At 54.8% G+C, this 25,393-nt stretch overlaps 1 protein-coding gene across 2 annotated transcripts in view; it reads left to right on the top strand.

Moving 5' to 3' along the window:
• LOC138350619 (uncharacterized) overlaps window positions 1-20,335 on the top strand; it is a 31,180-nt gene extending 10,845 nt beyond the window's left edge. The window contains exon 3 of one of the 2 annotated variants that reach the window (XM_069301654.1): window positions 17,292-20,335. In XM_069301654.1, the coding sequence (XP_069157755.1) occupies window positions 17,292-17,446 (155 nt within the window). In that variant the 3' untranslated portion in view covers window positions 17,447-20,335. Of the gene's footprint in view, window positions 1-17,236 lie in introns of both variants that reach the window. The other variant, XM_069301655.1, reaches the window with a different exon arrangement.
• Window positions 20,336-25,393: the final 5,058 nt, after the last annotated feature.

The following is a 25,393-nucleotide window of genomic DNA, read 5'->3' as shown; positions in this document are numbered from 1 at the left end:
CTACCCTGATACTCCTCTGCACCACTACCCTCCTCCTCCTCTGCACCACTACCCTGCTAGTCCTCTGCACCACTACCCTGCTACTCCTCTGCACCACTACCCTCCTCCTCCTCTGCACCACTAACCTCCTCCTCCTCTGCACCACTACCCTCCTCCTCCTCTGCACCACTACCCTCTTACTCCTCTGCACCACTACCCTGATACTCCTCTGCACCACTACCCTCCTCCTCCTCTGCACCACTAACCTCCTCCTCCTCTGCACCACTACCCTCCTCCTCCTCTGCACCACTACCCTCTTACTCCTCTGCACCACTACCCTGATACTCCTCTGCACCACTACCCTCCTCCTCCTCTGCACCACTACCCTGCTAGTCCTCTGCACCACTACCCTGCTACTCCTCTGCACCACAACCCTCCTCCTCCTCTGCACCAATAACCTCCTCCCCCACTGCACCACTACCCTCCTCCCCCTCTGCACCACTAACCTCCTCCTCCTCTGCACCACTACCCTCCTCCTCCTCAGCACCACTACCCTCTTACTCCTCTGCTCCACTACCCTGATACTCCTCTGCACCACTACCCTCCCCCCTCTGCACCAATACCCTCCTCCTGCTCTGCACCACTAACCTCCTACTCCTCTGCACCACTACACTCCTCCTCCTCCGCACCACTACCCTCCTACTCCTTTGCACCACTACCCTGCTACTCCTCTGCACCACTACCCTCCTCCTCCTCTGCACCACAACCCTCCTCCTCCTCTGCAGCACTAACCTCCTCCTCCTCTGCACCACAACCCTCCTCCTCCTCTGAACCACTACCCTCTTACTCCTCTGCACCACTAACCTCCTCCTCCTCTGCACCACTAACCTCCTCCTCCTCTGCACTACAACCCTCCTCCTCCTCTGCACCACTACCCTCCTCCTCTGCACCACTACCCTCCTCCTCTTCTGCACCACTACCCTCCTACTCCTCTGAACCACTAACCTCCTCCTCCTTTGCACCACTACCCTCCTCCTTCTCTGCACCACTACCCTCCTCCTCTGCACCACTACCCTCCTCCTCCTCTGCACCACTACCCTCCTCCTCCTCTGCATCACTACCTTCCTCCTCCTCTGCACCACTTCCCTCCTCCTCCTCTGCACCACTACCTTCCTCCTCCTCTGCACCACTACCCTGCTCCTCCTCGGCACCATTACCCTCCTCCTCCTCTGCACCACTACCCTCCTCCTCCTCTGCACCACTACCCTCCTCCTCTGCACCACTACTCTCCTCCTCCTCTGCACCACTACCCTCCTCCTCCACTGCACCACTACCCTCCATCTCCTCCTCTGCACCACTACCCTCCTCCTCTGTACCACTACCCTCCTCCTCTGCACCACTACTCTCCTCCTCCTCTGCACCACTACCCTCCTCCTCCACTGCACAACTACCCTCCTCCTCCTCCTCTGCACCACTACCCTCCTCCTCTGTACCACTACCCTCCTCCCTCTGCACAACTACCCTCCTCCTCCTCTGCACCACTACCCTCCTCCTTCTCTGCACCACTACCCTCCTCCTCTGCACCACTACCCTCCTCCTCCTCTGCACCACTACCCTCCTCCTCCTCTGCATCATTACCCTCCTCCTCTGCACCACAACCCTCCTTCTCCACTGCATCACTACGCTCCTCCTCTGCACCACTACCCTCCTCCTCCACTGCACCACTACCCTCCTCCTCCTCTGCACCACTACCCTCCTCCTCCTCTGCACCACAACCCTCCTCCTCCTCCGCACCACTACCCTCCTACTCCTCTGCACCACTACCCTCCTCCTCCGATCCAGTATCCTCCTCCTCCTCTGCACCACAACCCTCCTCCTCCGCACCACTACCCTCCTCCTCCTCTGCACCACAACCCTCCTCCTTATCCGCACCACTACCCTCCTCCTCCTCTGCACCACTACCCTCCTCCTCCTCTGCACCACTACCCTCCTCCTCCGAACCAGTATCCTCCTCCTCCTCTGCACCACAACCCTCCTCCTCCTCCGCACCACTACCCTCCTCCTCCTTTGCACCACAACCCTCCTCCTCCTCTGCACCACAACCCTCCTCCTCTGCACCACTACCCTGCTTCTCCTCTGCACCACTGCCCCTGCTACTCCTCTGCACCACTACCCTCCTCCTCTGCACCACTACCCTCCTCCTCCTCTGCACCACTACCCTCCTCCTCCTCTGCACTACTACCCTCCTACTCCTCTGCACCACAACCCTCCTCCTCCTCTGCATCACTACCCTCCTCCTTCTCTGCACCACTACCCTCCTTCTCCTCTGCACCACTACCCTCCTCTTCCTCTGCACCACAACCCTCCTCCTCCTCTGCACCACTAGCCTCCTCCTCCTCTGCACCACTACCCTCCTCCTCCTCTGCACCACTACCCTCTTACTCCTCTGCACCCATACCCTGATACTCCTCTGCACCACTACCCTCCTCCTCCTCTGCACCACTACCCTGCTAGTCGTCTGCACCACTACCCTGCTACTCCTCTGCACCACTACCCTCCTCCTCCTCTGCACCACTAACCTCCTCCTCCTCTGCACCACTACCCTCCTCCTCCTCTGCACCACTACCCTCTTACTCCTCTGCACCACTACCCTGATACTCCTCTGCACCACTACCCTCCTCCTCCTCTGCACCACTAACCTCCTCCTCCTCTGCACCACTACCCTCCTCCTCCTCTGCACCACTACCCTCTTACTCCTCTGCACCACTACCCTGATACTCCTCTGCACCACTACCCTCCTCCTCCTCTGCACCACTACCCTGCTAGTCCTCTGCACCACTACCCTGCTACTCCTCTGCACCACAACCCTCCTCCTCCTCTGCACCACTAACCTCCTCCCCCTCTGCACCACTACCCTCCTCCTCCTCTGCACCACTACCCTCTTACTCCTCTGCACCACTACCCTGCTACTCCTCTGCACCACTACCCTTCTCCTCCTCTGCACCACAACCCTCCTCCTCCTCTGCAGCACTAACCTCCTCCTCCTCTGCACCACAACCCTCCTCCTCCTCTGCACCACTACCCTCTTACTCCTCTGCACCACTACCCTCCTCCTCCTCTGCACCACTAACCTCCTCCTCCTCTGCACCACAACCCTCCTCCTCCTCTGCACCACTACCCTCCTCCTCTGCACCACTACCCTCCTCCTCTTCTGCACCACTACCCTCCTACTCCTCTGCATCATTACCCTCCTCCTCTGCACCACAACCCTCCTTCTCCACTGCATCACTACGCTCCTCCTCTGCACCACTACCCTCCTCCTCCACTGCACCACTACCCTCCTCCTCCTCTGCACCACTACCCTCCTCCTCCTCTGCACCACAACCCTCCTCCTCTGCACCACTACCCTCCTCCTCCACTGCACCACTACCCTCCATCTCCTCCTCTGCACCACTACCCTCCTCCTCTGTACCACTACCCTCCTCCTCTGCACCACTACTCTCCTCCTCCTCTGCACCACTACCCTCCTCCTCCACTGCACCACTACCCTCCTCCTCCTCCTCTGCACCACTACTCTCCTCCTCCTCTGCACCACTACCCTCCTCCTCCACTGCACCACTACCCTCCATCTCCTCCTCTGCACCACTACCCTCCTCCTCTGTACCACTACCCTCCTCCTCTGCACCACTACCCTCCTCCTCCTCTGCACCACTACCCTCCTCCTCCTCTGCACCACAACCCTCCTCCTTATCCGCACCACTACCCTCCTCCTCCTCTGCACCACTACCCTCCTCCTCCTCTGCACCACAACCCTCCTCCTCCGCACCACTACCCTCCTCCTCCTCTGCACCACAACCCTCCTCCTTATCCGCACCACTACCCTCCTCCTCCTCTGCACCACTACCCTCCTCCTCCTCTGCACCACAACCCTCCTCCTCCTCCGCACCACTACCCTCCTCCTCCTTTGCACCACAACCCTCCTCCTCCTCTGCACCACAACCCTCCTCCTCTGCACCACTACCCTGCTTCTCCTCTGCACCACTGCCCCTGCTACTCCTCTGCACCACTACCCTCCTCCTCTGCACCACTACCCTCCTCCTCCTCTGCACCACTACCCTCCTCCTCCTCTGCACTACTACCCTCCTACTCCTCTGCACCACAACCCTCCTCCTCCTCTGCATCACTACCCTCCTCCTTCTCTGCACCACTACCCTCCTTCTCCTCTGCACCACTACCCTCCTCTTCCTCTGCACCACAACCCTCCTCCTCCTCTGCACCACTAACCTCCTCCTCCTCTGCACCACTACCCTCCTCCTCCTCTGCACCACTACCCTCTTACTCCTCTGCACCCATACCCTGATACTCCTCTGCACCACTACCCTCCTCCTCCTCTGCACCACTACCCTGCTAGTCCTCTGCACCACTACCCTGCTACTCCTCTGCACCACTACCCTCCTCCTCCTCTGCACCACTAACCTCCTCCTCCTCTGCACCACTACCCTCCTCCTCCTCTGCACCACTACCCTCTTACTCCTCTGCACCACTACCCTGATACTCCTCTGCACCACTACCCTCCTCCTCCTCTGCACCACTAACCTCCTCCTCCTCTGCACCACTACCCTCCTCCTCCTCTGCACCACTACCCTCTTACTCCTCTGCACCACTACCCTGATACTCCTCTGCACCACTACCCTCCTCCTCCTCTGCACCACTACCCTGCTAGTCCTCTGCACCACTACCCTGCTACTCCTCTGCACCACAACCCTCCTCCTCCTCTGCACCACTAACCTCCTCCCCCTCTGCACCACTACCCTCCTCCTCCTCTGCACCACTACCCTCTTACTCCTCTGCACCACTACCCTGATACTCCTCTGCACCACTACCCTCCCCCCTCTGCACCAATACCCTCCTCCTGCTCTGCACCACTAACCTCCTACTCCTCTGCACCACTACACTCCTCCTCCTCCGCACCACTACCCTCCTACTCCTTTGCACCACTACCCTGCTACTCCTCTGCACCACTACCCTCCTCCTCCTCTGCACCACAACCCTCCTCCTCCTCTGCAGCACTAACCTCCTCCTCCTCTGCACCACAACCCTCCTCCTCCTCTGCACCACTACCCTCTTACTCCTCTGCACCACTACCCTCCTCCTCCTCTGCACCACTAACCTCCTCCTCCTCTGCACCACAACCCTCCTCCTCCTCTGCACCACTACCCTCCTCCTCTGCACCACTACCCTCCTCCTCTTCTGCACCACTACCCTCCTACTCCTCTGAACCACTAACCTCCTCCTCCTTTGCACCACTACCCTCCTCCTTCTCTGCACCACTACCCTCCTCCTCTGCACCACTACCCTCCTCCTCCTCTGCACCACTACCCTCTTACTCCTCTGCACCACTACCCTGCTACTCCTCTGCACCACTACCCTCCTCCTCCTCTGCACCACTAACCTCCTCCTCCTCTGCACCACTACCCTCCTCCTCCTCTGCACCACTACCCTCTTACTCCTCTGCACCACTACCCTGATACTCCTCTGCACCACTACCCTCCTCCTCCTCTGCACCACTACCCTGCTAGTCCTCTGCACCACTACCCTGCTACTCCTCTGCACCACAACCCTCCTCCTCCTCTGCACCAATAACCTCCTCCCCCTCTGCACCACTACCCTCCTCCTCCTCTGCACCACTAACCTCCTCCTCCTCTGCACCACTACCCTCCTCCTCCTCTGCACCACTACCCTCTTACTCCTCTGCTCCACTACCCTGATACTCCTCTGCACCACTACCCTCCCCCCTCTGCACCAATACCCTCCTCCTGCTCTGCACCACTAACCTCCTACTCCTCTGCACCACTACACTCCTCCTCCTCCGCACCACTACCCTCCTACTCCTTTGCACCACTACCCTGCTACTCCTCTGCACCACTACCCTCCTCCTCCTCTGCACCACAACCCTCCTCCTCCTCTGCAGCACTAACCTCCTCCTCCTCTGCACCACAACCCTCCTCCTCCTCTGAACCACTACCCTCTTACTCCTCTGCACCACTAACCTCCTCCTCCTCTGCACCACTAACCTCCTCCTCCTCTGCACCACAACCCTCCTCCTCCTCTGCACCACTACCCTCCTCCTCTGCACCACTACCCTCCTCCTCTTCTGCACCACTACCCTCCTACTCCTCTGAACCACTAACCTCCTCCTCCTTTGCACCACTACCCTCCTCCTTCTCTGCACCACTACCCTCCTCCTCTGCACCACTACCCTCCTCCTCCTCTGCACCACTACCCTCCTCCTCCTCTGCATCACTACCTTCCTCCTCCTCTGCACCACTTCCCTCCTCCTCCTCTGCACCACTACCTTCCTCCTCCTCTGCACCACTACCCTGCTCCTCCTCGGCACCATTACCCTCCTCCTCCTCTGCACCACTACCCTCCTCCTCCTCTGCACCACTACCCTCCTCCTCTGCACCACTACTCTCCTCCTCCTCTGCACCACTACCCTCCTCCTCCACTGCACCACTACCCTCCATCTCCTCCTCTGCACCACTACCCTCCTCCTCTGTACCACTACCCTCCTCCTCTGCACCACTACTCTCCTCCTCCTCTGCACCACTACCCTCCTCCTCCACTGCACCACTACCCTCCTCCTCCTCCTCTGCACCACTACCCTCCTCCTCTGTACCACTACCCTCCTCCCTCTGCACAACTACCCTCCTCCTCCTCTGCACCACTACCCTCCTCCTTCTCTGCACCACTACCCTCCTCCTCTGCACCACTACCCTCCTCCTCCTCTGCACCACTACCCTCCTCCTCCTCTGCATCATTACCCTCCTCCTCTGCACCACAACCCTCCTTCTCCACTGCATCACTACGCTCCTCCTCTGCACCACTACCCTCCTCCTCCACTGCACCACTACCCTCCTCCTCCTCTGCACCACTACCCTCCTCCTCCTCTGCACCACAACCCTCCTCCTCCTCCGCACCACTACCCTCCTACTCCTCTGCACCACTACCCTCCTCCTCCGATCCAGTATCCTCCTCCTCCTCTGCACCACAACCCTCCTCCTCCGCACCACTACCCTCCTCCTCCTCTGCACCACAACCCTCCTCCTTATCCGCACCACTACCCTCCTCCTCCTCTGCACCACTACCCTCCTCCTCCTCTGCACCACTACCCTCCTCCTCCGAACCAGTATCCTCCTCCTCCTCTGCACCACAACCCTCCTCCTCCTCCGCACCACTACCCTCCTCCTCCTTTGCACCACAACCCTCCTCCTCCTCTGCACCACAACCCTCCTCCTCTGCACCACTACCCTGCTTCTCCTCTGCACCACTGCCCCTGCTACTCCTCTGCACCACTACCCTCCTCCTCTGCACCACTACCCTCCTCCTCCTCTGCACCACTACCCTCCTCCTCCTCTGCACTACTACCCTCCTACTCCTCTGCACCACAACCCTCCTCCTCCTCTGCATCACTACCCTCCTCCTTCTCTGCACCACTACCCTCCTTCTCCTCTGCACCACTACCCTCCTCTTCCTCTGCACCACAACCCTCCTCCTCCTCTGCACCACTAGCCTCCTCCTCCTCTGCACCACTACCCTCCTCCTCCTCTGCACCACTACCCTCTTACTCCTCTGCACCCATACCCTGATACTCCTCTGCACCACTACCCTCCTCCTCCTCTGCACCACTACCCTGCTAGTCGTCTGCACCACTACCCTGCTACTCCTCTGCACCACTACCCTCCTCCTCCTCTGCACCACTAACCTCCTCCTCCTCTGCACCACTACCCTCCTCCTCCTCTGCACCACTACCCTCTTACTCCTCTGCACCACTACCCTGATACTCCTCTGCACCACTACCCTCCTCCTCCTCTGCACCACTAACCTCCTCCTCCTCTGCACCGCTACCCTCCTCCTCCTCTGCACCACTACCCTCTTACTCCTCTGCACCACTACCCTGATACTCCTCTGCACCACTACCCTCCTCCTCCTCTGCACCACTACCCTGCTAGTCCTCTGCACCACTACCCTGCTACTCCTCTGCACCACAACCCTCCTCCTCCTCTGCACCACTAACCTCCTCCCCCTCTGCACCACTACCCTCCTCCTCCTCTGCACCACTTCCCTCTTACTCCTCTGCACCACTACCCTGCTACTCCTCTGCACCACTACCCTTCTCCTCCTCTGCACCACAACCCTCCTCCTCCTCTGCAGCACTAACCTCCTCCTCCTCTGCACCACAACCCTCCTCCTCCTCTGCTCCACTACCCTCTTACTCCTCTGCACCACTACCCTCCTCCTCCTCTGCACCACTAACCTCCTCCTCCTCTGCACCACAACCCTCCTCCTCCTCTGCACCACTACCCTCCTCCTCTGCACCACTACCCTCCTCCTCTTCTGCACCACTACCCTCCTACTCCTCTGCATCATTACCCTCCTCCTCTGCACCACAACCCTCCTTCTCCACTGCATCACTACGCTCCTCCTCTGCACCACTACCCTCCTCCTCCACTGCACCACTACCCTCCTCCTCCTCTGCACCACTACCCTCCTCCTCCTCTGCACCACAACCCTCCTCCTCCTCCGCACCACTACCCTCCTACTCCTCTGCACCACTACCCTCCTCCTCCGATCCAGTATCCTCCTCCTCCTCTGCACCACAACCCTCCTCCTCCGCACCTCTACCCTCCTCCTCCTCTGCACCACAACCCTCCTCCTTATCCGCACCACTACCCTCCTCCTCCTCTGCACCACTACCCTCCTCCTCCTCTGCACCACTACCCTCCTCCTCCGAACCAGTATCCTCCTCCTCCTCTGCACCACAACCCTCCTCCTCCTCCGCACCACTACCCTCCTCCTCCTTTGCACCACAACCCTCCTCCTCCTCTGCACCACAACCCTCCTCCTCTGCACCACTACCCTGCTTCTCCTCTGCACCACTGCCCCTGCTACTCCTCTGCACCACTACCCTCCTCCTCTGCACCACTACCCTCCTCCTCCTCTGCACCACTACCCTCCTCCTCCTCTGCACTACTACCCTCCTACTCCTCTGCACCACAACCCTCCTCCTCCTCTGCATCACTACCCTCCTCCTTCTCTGCACCACTACCCTCCTTCTCCTCTGCACCACTACCCTCCTCTTCCTCTGCACCACAACCCTCCTCCTCCTCTGCACCACTAACCTCCTCCTCCTCTGCACCACTACCCTCCTCCTCCTCTGCACCACTACCCTCTTACTCCTCTGCACCCATACCCTGATACTCCTCTGCACCACTACCCTCCTCCTCCTCTGCACCACTACCCTGCTAGTCCTCTGCACCACTACCCTGCTACTCCTCTGCACCACTACCCTCCTCCTCCTCTGCACCACTAACCTCCTCCTCCTCTGCACCACTACCCTCCTCCTCCTCTGCACCACTACCCTCTTACTCCTCTGCACCACTACCCTGATACTCCTCTGCACCACTACCCTCCTCCTCCTCTGCACCACTAACCTCCTCCTCCTCTGCACCACTACCCTCCTCCTCCTCTGCACCACTACCCTCTTACTCCTCTGCACCACTACCCTGATACTCCTCTGCACCACTACCCTCCTCCTCCTCTGCACCACTACCCTGCTAGTCCTCTGCTCCACTACCCTGCTACTCCTCTGCACCACAACCCTCCTCCTCCTCTGCACCACTAACCTCCTCCCCCTCTGCACCACTACCCTCCTCCTCCTCTGCACCACTACCCTCTTACTCCTCTGCACCACTACCCTGATACTCCTCTGCACCACTACCCTCCCCCCTCTGCACCAATACCCTCCTCCTGCTCTGCACCACTAACCTCCTACTCCTCTGCACCACTACACTCCTCCTCCTCCGCACCACTACCCTCCTACTCCTTTGCACCACTACCCTGCTACTCCTCTGCACCACTACCCTCCTCCTCCTCTGCACCACAACCCTCCTCCTCCTCTGCAGCACTAACCTCCTCCTCCTCTGCACCACAACCCTCCTCCTCCTCTGCACCACTACCCTCTTACTCCTCTGCACCACTACCCTCCTCCTCCTCTGCACCACTAACCTCCTCCTCCTCTGCACCACAACCCTCCTCCTCCTCTGCACCACTACCCTCCTCCTCTGCACCACTACCCTCCTCCTCTTCTGCACCACTACCCTCCTACTCCTCTGAACCACTAACCTCCTCCTCCTTTGCACCACTACCCTCCTCCTTCTCTGCACCACTACCCTCCTCCTCTGCACCACTACCCTCCTCCTCCTCTGCACCACTACCCTCCTCCTCCTCTGCATCACTACCCTCCTCCTCCTCTGCACCACTTCCCTCCTCCACCTCTGCACCACTACCTTCCTCCTCCTCTGCACTACTACCCTGCTTCTCCTCGGCACCACTACCCTCCTCCTCCTCTGCACCACTACCCTCCTCCTCCTCTGCACCACTACCCTCCTCCTCTGCACCACTACTCTCCTCCTCCTCTGCACCACTACCCTCCTCCTCCACTGCACCACTACCCTCCTCCTCCTCCTCTGCACCACTACCCTCCTCCTCTGTACCACTACCCTCCTCCCTCTGCACAACTACCCTCCTCCTCCTCTGCACCACTACCCTTCTCCTCTTCACCACTACCCTCCCCTCTCTGCACCACTACCCTCCTCCTCCTCTGCACCACTACCCTCCTCCTTCTCTGCACCACTACCCTCCTCCTCTGCACCACTACCCTCCTCCTCCTCTGCACCACTACCCTCCTCCTCCTCTGCATCACTACCCTCCTCCTCTGCACCACAACCCTCCTCCTCCACTGCATCACTACGCTCCTCCTCTGCACCACTACCCTCCTCCTCCACTGCACCACTACCCTCCTCCTAATCTGCACCACTACCCTCCTCCTCCTCTGCACCACAACCCTCCTCCTCCTCCGCACCACTACCCTCCTACTCCTCTGCACCACTACCCTCCTCCTCCGATCCAGTATCCTCCTCCTCCTCTGCACCACAACCCTCCTCCTCCGCACCACTACCCTCCTCCTCCTCTGCACCACAACCCTCCTCCTTATCCGCACCACTACCCTCCTCCTCCTCTGCACCACTACCCTCCTCCTCCGAACCAGTATCCTCCTCCTCCTCTGCACCACAACCCTCCTCCTCCTCCGCACCACTACCCTCCTACTCCTTTGCACCACTACCCTGCTACTCCTCTGCACCACTACCCTCCTCCTCCTCTGCACCACAACCCTCCTCCTCCTCTGCAGCACTAACCTCCTCCTCCTCTGCACCACAACCCTCCTCCTCCTCTGCACCACTACCCTCTTACTCCTCTGCACCACTACCCTCCTCCTCCTCTGCACCACTAACCTCCTCCTCCTCTGCACCACAACCCTCCTCCTCCTCTGCACCACTACCCTCCTCCTCTGCACCACTACCCTCCTCCTCTTCTGCACCACTACCCTCCTACTCCTCTGAACCACTAACCTCCTCCTCCTTTGCACCACTACCCTCCTCCTTCTCTGCACCACTACCCTCCTCCTCTGCACCACTACCCTCCTCCTCCTCTGCACCACTACCCTCCTCCTCCTCTGCATCACTACCCTCCTCCTCCTCTGCACCACTTCCCTCCTCCTCCTCTGCACCACTACCTTCCTCCTCCTCTGCACCACTACCCTGCTCCTCCTCGGCACCACTACCCTCCTCCTCCTCTGCACCACTAACCTCCTCCTCCTCTGCACCACAACCCTCCTCCTCCTCTGCACCACTACCCTCCTCCTCTGCACCACTACCCTCCTCCTCTTCTGCACCACTACCCTCCTACTCCTCTGAACCACTAACCTCCTCCTCCTTTGCACCACTACCCTCCTCCTTCTCTGCACCACTACCCTCCTCCTCTGCACCACTACCCTCCTCCTCCTCTGCACCACTACCCTCCTCCTCCTCTGCACCACTACCCTCCTCCTCCTCTGCATCACTACCCTCCTCCTCCTCTGCACCACTTCCCTCCTCCACCTCTGCACCACTACCTTCCTCCTCCTCTGCACCACTACCCTGCTCCTCCTCGGCACCACTACCCTCCTCCTCCTCTGCACCACTACCCTCCTCCTCCTCTGCACCACTACCCTCCTCCTCTGCACCACTACTCTCCTCCTCCTCTGCACCACTACCCTCCTCCTCCACTGCACCACTACCCTCCTCCTCCTCTGCACCACTACCCTCCTCCTCCTCTGCACCACAACCCTCCTCCTCCTCCGCACCACTACCCTCCTACTCCTCTGCACCACTACCCTCCTCCTCCGATCCAGTATCCTCCTCCTCCTCTGCACCACAACCCTCCTCCTCCGCACCACTACCCTCCTCCTCCTCTGCACCACAACCCTCCTCCTTATCCGCACCACTACCCTCCTCCTCCTCTGCACCACTACCCTCCTCCTCCGAACCAGTATCCTCCTCCTCCTCTGCACCACAACCCTCCTCCTCCTCCGCACCACTACCCTCCTCCTCCTTTGCACCACAACCCTCCTCCTTCTCTGCACCACAACCCTCCTCCTCTGCACCACTACCCTGCTTCTCCTCTGCACCACTACCCCTGCTACTCCTCTGCACCACTACCCTCCTCCTCTGCACCACTACCCTCCTCCTCCTCTGCACCACTACCCTCCTTCTCCTCTGCACTACTACCCTCCTACTCCTCTGCACCACAACCCTCCTCCTCCTCTGCATCACTACCCTCCTCCTCCTCTGCACCACTACCCTCCTTCTCCTCTGCACCACTACCCTCCTCTTCCTCTGCACCACTACCCTCCTCCTTCTCTGCACCACTAACCTCCTCTTCCTCTGTACCACTACCCTCCTCCTCCTCTGCACCACTACCCTCCCCCCTCTGCACAACTACCCTCCTCCTCCTCTGCACCACTACCCTCCTCCTCCTCTGCACCACTACCCTCCTCCTCCTCTGCACTACTACCCTCCTACTCCTCTGCACCACATCCCTCCTCCTCCTCTGCACCACTACCCTCCTCCTCCTCTGGACTACTACCCTCCTATTCCTCTGCACCACAACCCTCCTCCTCCTCTGCACCACTACCCTCCTGCTCCTCTGCATCACTACCCTCCTCCTCCTCTGCACCACTACCCTCCTCCTCCTCTGCACCACTACCCTCCTCCTCTGCACTACTACCCTCCTACTCCTCTGCACCACAACCCTCCTCCTCCTCTGCACCACTACCCTCCTCCTCCTCTGCACTACTACCCTCTTCCTCCTCTGCACCACTACCCTCCTCCTCCTCTGCACCACTACCCTCCTCCTCCTCTGCACTACTACCCTCCTCCTCCTCTGCACCACTACCCTCCTCCTCCTGTAACACCACTATAAAGGATACTAAACTAATAATGTAAACACTACTTATCCTGAGTAACACTTCCCCATCGGAGCACTTGGTAACACTGTTATGAGCTGACATATGATGGTTACACCGGAACCAAAGGTACACTACCAACAAGGAAATACTAACACAGGATTAAATACGCTGCCACCACCTGCCTTTGACCATTGAGACTATATCAAGCAACGTGGCAAGAAACATTGCTTGACTTGGAGAGTACTTTTTATGACTGTCATTAATTATGAAAACGGTTGTCAGCCACTATATCCAAAAGGCTAAGAGGATTCAACAATTGACACAGACGGGAAATTTAACATGAGTTTATTAAGACCAAAATTATGTCAATCACCACTTATAAATCCTACTCTAACACTGGCAAAAAGTTAAGAAATTTGGACATGGAACAAAACCTCAGAGATCACACACATTAACTTAAAACCTCTGTTTCTCCCTGGCTGAGATGTTCTTCACAGACCCGCTCTCGATCCCGGTGTACCGCACTCTGTCCTTGAATCTCTACAGGACCAATATATATACCCCAAAAGGGGGGTGGGGAGATTTACTGTTGCTACCTAGATCAGAATTGCTAGGGGGAGGGGGGTCGGGCCACACGTGCACAAACACTTAAAAAATATTTCAATAAGCTTGTTTGACATTCACCATACACTCTTCAAGAGAGGGGTTATTAATTACGTGTGTGACTGACCTCTGACCTGGCCAAAAAGGGGAGATCCAAGGATGTTTACACATAACAATCTGGGGTCTAATTCCCTGGCAATGTTTGACAAGAGTATCATTAAATATTACATACTTGAAACTATGCTGACTAAAACTAACCCAGGAGTTTTTTTAATCAACATACAAGATAATCCGGAGGTCATCTGGGCTGACCTCTTGGAGAAGGCTTCCCTGGGACAGAACTCTAAGGGGGGGGGAGAGGTCATGGGTGTTACACTCCTCTGCACCACTACCCGCCTCCTCCTCTGTGCCACTACCCTCCTCTTCCACTGTACCACTACCCTCCTCCTCCTCTGCATCACTACCCTCCTCCTCTGCACCACTTCCCTCCTCCTCCACACCATTACCATCCTCCTCCTCCTCTGCACTACTACCCTCCTTCTCCTCTACACCACTACCCTCCTCCTCTGCACCACTACCCGCCTCCTCCTCTGTGCCACTACCCTCCTCTTCCTCTGTACCACTACCCTCCTCCTCCTCTGCACCACTACCCTCCTCCTCTGCACAACTACCCTCATCCTCCTCTGCACCACTACCCTCCTCCTCCTCTGCACCACTACCCTCCTCCTCCTCTGCACCACTACCCTCCTCCTCCTCTGCACCACTACCCTCCTCTGCACCACTTCCCTCCTCCTCTGCACCACTACCCTCCTCCTCTTCTGCACTATTACCCTCCTCCTCTGCACCACTACCCTCCTCCTCTGCACCACTACCCTCCTCCTCCTCTGCACCACTACCCTCCTCCTCCTCTGCACCACTACCCTCCTCCTCCTCCTCTGCACCACTACCCTTCTCCTCCGCACCACTACCCTCCTCCTCCTCTGCACCACTACCCTCCTCCTCCTCCGCACCACTCCCCTCCTCCTCCTCTGCACCACTACCCTCCTCTTCCTCTGAACTACTACCCTCCTCCTCCTCTGCACCACTACCCTCCTCCTCTACACCACTACCCTCTCCCTCTGCACCACTACCCTCCTCCTCCTTTTCACCACCACCCTCCTCCTCCTCCGAACACCTTCCCTACTCCTCCTCTGCACCACTACCCTCGTCCTCTTCACAACTACTCTCCTCCTCCTCCGCACCACTACCCTCCTCCTCCTCCGCACCACTACCCTCCTTCTCCTCCGCACCACTTCCCCCCTCCTCCTCCTCTGCACCACTACCCTCCTCCTCCTCTGCACCATTACCCTCCTCCTCCACTGCACCACTACCCTCCTCCTCCTCTGCACCACTACTCTCCTCCTCCTCTGCACCACTACTCTCCTCCTCCTCTGCACCACTACCCTCCTACTCCTCTGCACCACTACCCTCCTCCTTCTCTGCACCACTACCCTCCTCCTCCTCTGCACCACTACCCTCCTCCTCTGCACCACTACCCTCCTCCTCCTTTGCACCACTACCCTCCTCCTCCTCCGCACCACTACCCTCCTCCTCTTCTGCACCACTACCCTCCTCCTCGTCTGCACCACTACCTCCTCCTCTGCACCACTACTCTCCTCCTCCTCTGCACCACTACCATCCTCCTCCTCTGCTCCACTACCCTCCACCTGTGCACTACTACCCTCCTCCTCCTCTGCACCACTACCCTCCTCCCCCTTTGCACCACTACCTTCCTCCTCTGCACCACTACCCGCCTCCTCCTCCGCACTACTACCCTCCTCCTCCTCTGCACCACTACCCTCCTCCTCCTCTACACCACTACCCTCCTCCTCTGCACCACTACCCTTCTCCTCTGCACCAATACCCTCCTCCTCCTCTGCACAACTACCCACCTCCTCTGCAGCACTACCCTCCTCCTTTGCACCACTACCCTCCTCCTCCTCTTCATCACTACCCTCCTCCTCCTCTTCATCACTACCCTCCTTCTCCTCCTCTGCATTACTACCCTCCTCCTCTGCACTACTACCCTCCTCCTCCCCCTCTGCACCACTATCCTCCTCCTCTGCACCACTACCCTCCTCCTCCTCTGCACCACTACCCTCCTCCTTCTCTGCACCACTACCCTCCTCCTCCTCTGCACCACTACCCTCCTCCTCTGCACCACTACCCTCCTCCTCCTCCTCTGCACCACTTTCCTCCTCCTCTGCACCACTACCCTCCTCCTCCTCCTCTGCACCACTTTCCTCCTCCTCTGCACCACTACCCTCCTCCTCCTCTGCATCACTTCCCGCCTCCTCCTCTGCACCACTACCCTCCTCCTCCTCTGCACCACTACCCTCCTCCTCCTCCATAAGAGATGGGTGTTAGGATTAACCAGTAATCTGCAGGCGTCTGCGTGGAGAGTTGCCAGGTGTGGGCTTCAATGTTCCCTCTCATCTACAGGTGTGGGTGGGGAGAGTTGCCAGGTGTGGGCTTCAATGTTCCCTCTCATCTACAGGTGTGGGTGGGGAGAGTTGCCAGGTGTGGGCTTCAATGTTCCCTCTCATCTACAGGTGTGGGTGTGGAGAGTTGCCAGGTGTGGGCTTCAATGTTCCCTCTCATCTACAGGTGTGGGTGGGGAGAGTAGCCAGGTGTGGGCTTCAATGTTCCCTCTCATCTACAGGTGTGGGTGTGGAGAGTTGCCAGGTGTGGGCTTCAATGTTCCCTCTCATCTACAGGTGTGGGTGGGGAGAGTAGCCAGGTGTGGGCTTCAATGTTCCCTCTCATCTACAGGTGTGGGTGTGGAGAGTAGCCAGGTGTGGGCTTCAATGTTCCCTCTCATCTACAGGTGTGGGTGGGGAGAGTAGCCAGGTGTGGGCTTCAATGTTCCCTCTCATCTACAGGTGTGGGTGGGGAGAGTAGCCAGGTGTGGGCTTCAATGTTCCCTCTCATCTACAGGTGTGGGTGGGGAGAGTAGCCAGGTGTGGGCTTCAGTGTTCCCTCTCGTCTACAGGTGTGGGTTTGGAGAGTTGCCAGGTGTGGGCTTCAATGTTCCCTCTCATCTACAGGTGTGGGTGTGGAGAGTTGCCAGGTGTGGGCTTCAATGTTCCCTCTCATCTACAGGTGTGGGTTTGGAGAGTTGCCAGGTGTGGACTTCAATGTTCCCTCTCATCTACTGGTGTGGGTGTGGAGAGTTGTCAGGTGTGGGCTTCAATGTTCCCTCTCATCTACAGGTGTGGGTGTGGAGAGTTGCCAGGTGTGGGGTTCAATGTTCCCTCTCATCTACAGGTGTGGGTGTGGAGAGTAGCCAGGTGTGGGCTTCAGTGTTCCCTCTCGTCTACAGGTGTGGGAGGGGAGAGATTCCTGCGAGGACTTCACCGGAGGGGCGTCACTGGTGATTACCTTGTGATTGGGATCCGGGACAGTGAGGAGAACAAGAAGTACCTCCAACGGCTCAGTGCGTCGCTTAACAATTTTAATATTGTTGATATATTGTAGATTGTTGAGACCTGCCTCACGAGACCAATAATGTACAAGGACACATCTACGAGGAGCTGGTTGTTGAGACCAGCCTCACGAGACCAATAATGTACAAGGACACATCTACGAGGAGCTCGTTGTTGAGACCAGCCTCACGAGACCAATAATGTACAAGGACACATCTACGAGGAGCTGGTTGTTGAGACCTGCCTCACGAGACCAATAATGTACAAGGACACATCTACGAGGAGCTGGTTGTTGAGACCAGCCTCACGAGACCAATAATGTACAAGGACACATCTACGAGGAGCTGGTTGTTGAGACCAGCCTCACGAGACCAATAATGTACAAGGACACATCTACGAGGAGCTGGTTGTTGAGACCAGCCTCACGAGACCAATAATGTACAAGGACACATCTACGAGGAGCTGGTTGTTGAGACCTGCCTCACGAGACCAATAATGTACAAGAACACATCTACGAGGAGCTGGTTGTTGAGACCTGCCTCACGAGACCAATAATGTACAAGGACACATCTACGAGGAGCTGGTTGTTGAGACCAGCCTCACGAGACCAATAATGTACAAGGACACATCTACGAGGAGCTCGTTGTTGAGACCAGCCTCACGAGACCAATAATGTACAAGGACACATCTACGAGGAGCTCGTTGTTGAGACCTGCCTCACGAGACCAATGTAGATGTACATTATATAACAATGATTATGATGTACATCTCTCAATGAGATGATTACATCTCATCAACGATTAGATGTACATGTGTAGATGTACAGTAATCTACAGATGTACATGTGTAGATGTACAGTAAACTACAGATGTACATGTGTAGATGTACAGTAATCTACAGATGTACATGTGTAGATGTACAGTAATCTACAGATGTACATGTGTAGATGTACAGTAATCTATAGATGTACACGTGTAGATGTACAGTAATCTACAGATGTACATGTGTAGATGTACAGTAAGATGTACATGATGTACTCCAGATGTTCTCCTTTCATCAAAATATGTGGTTCGTATTTGGTGTAATTCTTGTGCCAACCCGCAGATCTTGATGTTGCAACTGCTGTGTACTGGTCACTATATATCTTCTGCATTGCTCTATTGCTAATTACTTTCTTAATCTGTGATAGACTCTGTGGTATGTAAATGTCTACATTTCTTCTCTTAGTTGCAAGTTTTGCAGCATCGTCTGCAATGTCATTTCCAGTTATTCCCATGTGACTTGGCACCCAGTTGCCAGTACCCAACGGCCTTGATGTTCCAGTGTTTGCATTTTAGTATTCTGGTGGAATGAATGAGTTTTTGTATGCTGGTGGAATGAATGAGTTTTTGTATGCTGGTGGAATGAATGAGTTTTTGTATGCTGGTGGAATGAATGAGTTTTTGTATGCTGGTGGAATGAATGAGTTTTTGTTTTGATGATAGTGAGAATGAGTTTTGGTATACGTTGTTTGTATGAGTTTTGGCATGTTGGAGGTATGAATGTATTTTATTGTGCTGGTGGTACCTTCCTTGAGGTTACCTTGAGGCCGTTTAGGGCTTTACCGTCCCCGCGGCCCGGTCCTCGACCAGGCCTCCTCGTTGCTGGACAGGTTAACCAGGTTGTTGGACGCGGCTGCTAGCAGACTGTCGTATGAATCACAGCCTGGTTGATCAGAGCTTATCAAGTTCTCTCTTGAACACTGTGAGAGATCGGGTAGTTATACCCTTTATGTGTAGTAGAAGGTATAGATAAGCAGCCTTCCAGTCTGTAGTGGAAGGTATAGATAAGCAGTCTTCCAGTCTGTATTGGAAGGTATAGATAAGCAGCCTTCCAGTCTGTATTGGAAGGTATAGATAAGCAGCCTTCCAGTCTGTAGTGGTAGGTATAGATAAGCTGCCTTCCAGTCTGTATTGGAAGGTATAGATAAGCAGCCTTCCAGTCTGTATTGGAAGGTATAGATAAGCAGCCTTCCAGTCTGTATTGGAAGGTATAGATAAGCAGCCTTCCAGTCTGTAGTGGAAGGTCTAGATAAGCAGCCTTCCAGTCTGTAGTGGAAGGTATAGATAAGCAGCCTTCCAGTCTGTAGTGGAAGGTATAGATAAGCAGCCTTCCAGTCTGTAGTGGAAGGTATAGATAAGCAGCCTTCCAGTCTGTAGTGGAAGGTATAGATAAGCAGCCTTCCAGTCTGTAGTGGAAGGTCTAGATAAGCAGCCTTCCAGTCTGTAGTGGAAGGTATAGATAAGCATTTGTCTCCTGATTTTATGAATAAGTTTTGGTATGTAATTGATATATTAGCATTTTCTACACTTTATTATTATTAATATGACTTTCTTTACTATTGCTTGGGATTACTATTATTAGTTTTGGGTCTTTATTTGTTACGAGATCTTAGTTATTGTAACATTTTAGGGATTTTAGGCATTGGGAATTTTTGTCTGACTTTAGTCTGTCTTAACCTTATTACCCTCAAGATCAAGCAGGAGCATATATACACCTGTGTTATTGTAAGTTGCTTAATGTACAACTAAATACAGTAAGTTGCCGACTGTAACTTACATTATGCATTAAGCAGCTTACCGTATATGTACTTTCATATTATCAGTATCCTATTGTAAACTTGCTCTAATACAGTAGGAAGCCTTTTGGGCACTTACTTTATTACAGTAAGTAACGTACTGTACAAGATCTTTTGTACAGTAAGCAGCTTACTGTTCAAGTAGTTTAATACAGTAAGTGTCCTTCTACACACTTAAATGAACAATTTCTTTAGTAAAGAAACTACCATATGTACGCCTGCTTTGATACTGTAAGTAGTACTGTACTATATTTTATATAGTAAAGTACTACAACTATTAAAGTAAATACATGCATTATTTGAAATAAAGTAACATACAACTTTTTACAATTTAAACACTTATTTTCACTCATTCTCTGAGGCCTATTGTTTGGAGGTATTAACTTGCTAGTGGTATATGATATGACTTTTTCAACAGAAACAGAGTAAGACAAATCCGAGTGGTAAACGTTGCCAATGGTCCTCAGGACTCTGGCCTGAGACCTGTCTTGTTTACCGTATATATAAACCATGTTGATACAACACTCAAGTGCAACATTACCATAGTTGTCAATGGTCCTCAGGACTCTGGCCTGAGACCTGTCTTGTTTACCGTATATATAAACCATGTTGATACAACACTCAAGTGCAACATTACCATAGTTGTCAATGGTCCTCAGGACTCTGGCCTGAGACCTGTCTTGTTTACCGTATATATAAACCATGTTGATACAACACTCAAGTGCAACATTACCATAGTTGTCAATGGTCCTCAGGACTCTGGCCTGAGACCTGTCTTGTTTACCGTATATATAAACCATGTAGAAACAATGCTCAAGTGCAACATTACCTAGTTTCCGATGATACAAAAATCTACATTGAAATAAATTAAGAAAAACTTAAAATCGTTACAAGAAGACTTAGGGTTTTAAAATTTAACAAAAGATTTGCATATGCTGGTCAATATTGGCTATGCTCAATTTAATATTACTTTGGCTTTCCATTAAATGACTGGAGAGGAAGGTCCCATTTTGATAATTTTCTCACTGATGATGATCTAACTGGTTACATCTGAGGGTATAAGACTCAGTGATTGTGACAACCTTTCCTGACATTTTCCTGTCACAGACACCTTCACTATACCTCACTATCAAACTGTTGCTCCTGACAGTGAGAACAGTAACCAACCTTAATACATTTAACCTGGGAGAAAGCCACTATTGCTGACCTGTATAAGTTTGGAGTGCCTACTTCACGGAAAACTTTATAATATTCCATATATCAACTAATGCAACTTTCTGCACTATTCATCAGTGTAATTTCCATCAAAACAGTTTTAATGACAATTTTTGGCCATCTGTCATGTCAGTGCTAGTTAAGGAAGAGGGAAGAGAATCCTTCTAAAAAACAAATTTAAATTGGTTGGAATTGCCACGTTAAAGAATTCCAAATTACATCTGTATTCACCTAGTTGTGCCTGCGGGGGGTTGAGCTTTGGCTCATTGATCCCGCCTCTGTATTCACCTAGTTGTGCCTGCGGGGGGTTGAGCTTTGGCTCATTGATCCCGCCTCTGTACTCACCTAGTTGTGCTTGCGGGGGGTTGAGCTTTGGCTCATTGATCCCGCCTCTCTACTGTCAATCAACTGGTGTACAGATTCCGGAGCCTGCTGGGCTCTATCATATCTACATTTGAAACTGTTTATGGAGTCAGCCTCCACCACAACACTGCCTAATGCATTCCATCTGTTAAATACTCTGACACTGAAAAAGTTCTTTCTAACGTCCCTGTGGCTCATGTGGGTACTCAGTTTCCACCTGTGTCCCCTTGTTCGCGTACCACCAGTGTTGAATAGTTTATCCTTGTCTACCCGGTCGATTACCCTGAGGATTTTGTAGGTTGTGATCATGTCTCCCCTTACTCTTCTGTCTTCCAGTGTCGTAAGGTGCATTTCCCGCAGCCTTTCCTCGTAACTCACGCCTCTTAGTTCTGGGACTGGTCTAGTGGCATACGTCTGAACTTTTTCCAGCTTCGTCTTGTGCTTGACAAGATACGGGCTCCATGCTGGGGCCGCATACTCCAGGATTGGTCTTACATATGTGGTATGCAAGATTTTGAATGATTCCATACACAGGTTCCTGAAGGCTGTTCTGATGTTAGCCAGCCTCGCATATGCCCCAGACGTTATTTTTTTATGTGGGCTTCAGGAGACAGGTTTGGTGTGATATCAACTCCTAGATCTTTCTCTCTGTCCATTTCATTAAGTACTTCATCTCCTATTCTCTATCCTGTGTCTGGCCTCCTGTTTCCACCGCCTAGTTTCATTACTTTGCAGTTACTCGGGTTGAACTTCAACAGCCATTTGTTGGACCATTCACTCAAGCTGTCTAGGCCTCCTACTATCATCCTCTGTTTAAATCCTCCTCATAATTTTTGCATCATCAGCAAACAATGAAAGAAAGGAGTCTATACTCTCTGGGAGATCATTTACATATATCAGAAACAGTATAGGTCCAAGGACTGATCCCTGCGGGACTCCACTTGTAACGTCTCGCCAATCCGAGACCTCACCCCTCACATTGACTCGTTGTCTCCTGTTACTTAGGTACTCCTTTATCCAATGGAGTACCTTCCCTTTCACTCCAGCTTCTTCACTAGCCTCTTGTGTGGCACTGTATCAAAGACTTTCTGGCAATCCAAAAATATGCAATCTGCCCACCCTTCCCTTTCTTGCCTGATTTTTGTTGCCTGGTCGAAGAATTCAAGTAATCCTGTGAGGCAGGACTTGCCATCCCTGAACCCATGTTGATGCTGGGTTACAAAGTTCTTTCGCTCCAGATGTTCCACTAGCTTTCTTCGCACAATCTTCTCCATCAGCTTGCATGGTATGTAGGTTACGGACACTGGTCTGTAGTTCAGTGCCTCCTGTCTATCCCCTTTCTTGTACAGTATATCGGGAATACGTTAGCTGCTTTCCAAATTTCTGGCAGTTCCCCTGTTGCCAGTGATTTCTTATACACTATGGAGAGTGGCAAGCACAGTTCTTCTGCCCCTTCCTTTAGTATCCAAGAGGACATTGGATACTAAAGGGGACAAGGGGACAAGTATCTGTCATTGGGATACCCCGTGGCAAGATGCTGGGTGTCCCAGAGATGGCTGGGATACTCTGTGGCAAGATGCTGGGCGCCCCAGAGATGGCTGGGATACCCTGTGGCAAGATGCTGGGTGTCCCAGAGATGGCTGGGATACTCTGTGGCAAGATGCTGGGCGCCCCAGAGATGGCTGGGATACACTGTGGCAAGATGCTGGGTGCCCCAGAGATGGCTGGGATACCCTGTGGCAAGATGCTGGGTGCCCCAGAGATGGCTGGGATACCCTGTGGCAAGATGCTGGGTGCCCCAGAGATGGCTGGGATACTCTGTGGCAAGATGCTGGGTGTCCCAGAGATGGCTGGGATACCCTGTGGCAAGATGCTGGGTGCTCCAGAGATGGCTGGGATACCCTGTGGCAAGATGCTGGGTGCCCCAGAGATGGCTGGGATACCCTGTGGCAAGATGCTGGGTGCCCCAGAGATGGCTGGGATACCCTGTGGCAAGATGCTGGGTGCCCCAGAGATGGCTGGGATACTCTGTGGCAAGATGCTGGGTGTCCCAGAGATGGCTGGGATACCCTGTGGCAAGATGCTGGGTGCCCCAGAGATGGCTGGGATACCCTGTGGCAAGATGCTGGGTGTCCCAGAGATGGCTGGGATACTCTGTGGCAAGATGCTGGGTGTCCCAGAGATGGCTGGGATACCCTGTGGCAAGATGCTGGGTGCCCCAGAGATGGCTGGGATACCCTGTGGCAAGATGCTGGGTGTCCCAGAGATGGCTGGGATACCCCGTGGCAAGATGCTGGGTGTCCCAGAGATGCCTGGGATACCCTGTGGCAAGATGCTGGGTGCCCCAGAGATGGCTGGGATACCCTGTGGCAAGATGCTGGGTGTCCCAGAGATGGCTGGGATACCCCGTGGCAAGATGCTGGGTGTCCCAGAGATGGCTGGGATACCCTGTAGCAAGATGCTGGGTGCCCCAGAGATGGCTGGGATACCCTGTGGCAAGATGCTGGGTGTCCCAGAGATGGCTGGGATACTCTGTGGCAAGATGCTGGGTGCCCCAGAGATGGCTGGGATACTCTGTGGCAAGATGCTGGGTGCCCCAGAGATGGCTGGGATACCCTGTGGCAAGATGCTGGGTGTCCCAGAGATGGCTGGGATACCCTGTGGCAAGATGCTGGGTGCCCCAGAGATGGCTGGGATACCCTGTGGCAAGATGCTGGGTGTCCCAGAGATGGCTGGGATACCCTGTGGCAAGATGCTGGGTGTCCCAGAGATGGCTGGGATACCCTGTGGCAAGATGCTGGGGGCCCCAGAGATGGCTGGGATACCCTGCGGCAAGATGCTGGGTGCCCCAGAGATGGCTGGGATACTCTGTTGCAAGATGACGGGTGCCCCAGAGATGGCTGGGATACCCCGTGGCAAGATGCTGGGTGCCCCAGAGATGGCTGGGATACTCTGTGGCAAGATGCTGGGTGCCCCAGAGATGGCTGGGATACTCTGTGGCAAGATGCTGGGTGTCCCAGAGATGGCTGGGATACGCTGTGGCAAGATGCTGGGTGTCCCAGAGATGGCTGGGATACTCTGTGGCAAGATGCTAGGTGCCCCAGAGATGGCTGGGATACTCTGTGGCAAGATGCTAGGTGCCCCAGAGATGGCTGGGATACCTTCTGGCAATATGCTGGGTGTCCCAGAGTTGGCTGGGATACTCTGTGGCAAGATGCTAGGTGCCCCAGAGATGGCTGGGATACCCTGTGGCAAGATGCTGGGTGTCCCAGAGATGGCTGGGATACTCTGTGGCAAGATGCTGGGTGTCCCAGAGATGGCTGGGATACTCTGTGGCAAGATGCTGGGTGCCCCAGAGATGGCTGGGATACTCTGTGGCAAGATGCTGGGTGTCCCAGAGATGGCTGGGATACTCTGTGGCAAGATGCTGGGTGTCCCAGAGATGGCTGGGATACTCTGTGGCAAGATGCTGGGTGCCCCAGAGATGGCTGGGATACTCTGTGGCAAGATGCTGGGTGTCCCAGAGATGGCTGGGATACTCTGTGGCAAGATGCTGGGTGTCCCAGAGATGGCTGGGATACTCTGTGGCAAGATGCTGGGTGCCCCAGAGATGGCTGGGATACTCTGTGGCAAGATGCTGGGTGCCACAGAGATGGCTGGGATACCATGTGGCAAGATGCTGGGTGTCCCAGAGATGGCTGGGATACCCTGTGGCAAGATGCTGGGTGTCCCAGAGATGGCTGCCTGTCCCAGACCAGACCAAGAACTAGTGCTCTAACCATCATATTATCAACAGGATTTAAG

Source organism: Procambarus clarkii, chromosome 46 (assembly GCF_040958095.1).
Source record: "Procambarus clarkii isolate CNS0578487 chromosome 46, FALCON_Pclarkii_2.0, whole genome shotgun sequence".
NCBI classification, from domain to species: domain Eukaryota; kingdom Metazoa; phylum Arthropoda; class Malacostraca; order Decapoda; family Cambaridae; genus Procambarus; species Procambarus clarkii.
Note: the sequence above shows the minus strand (reverse complement) of the source record. Positions and strands in the feature narration are given on the sequence as shown.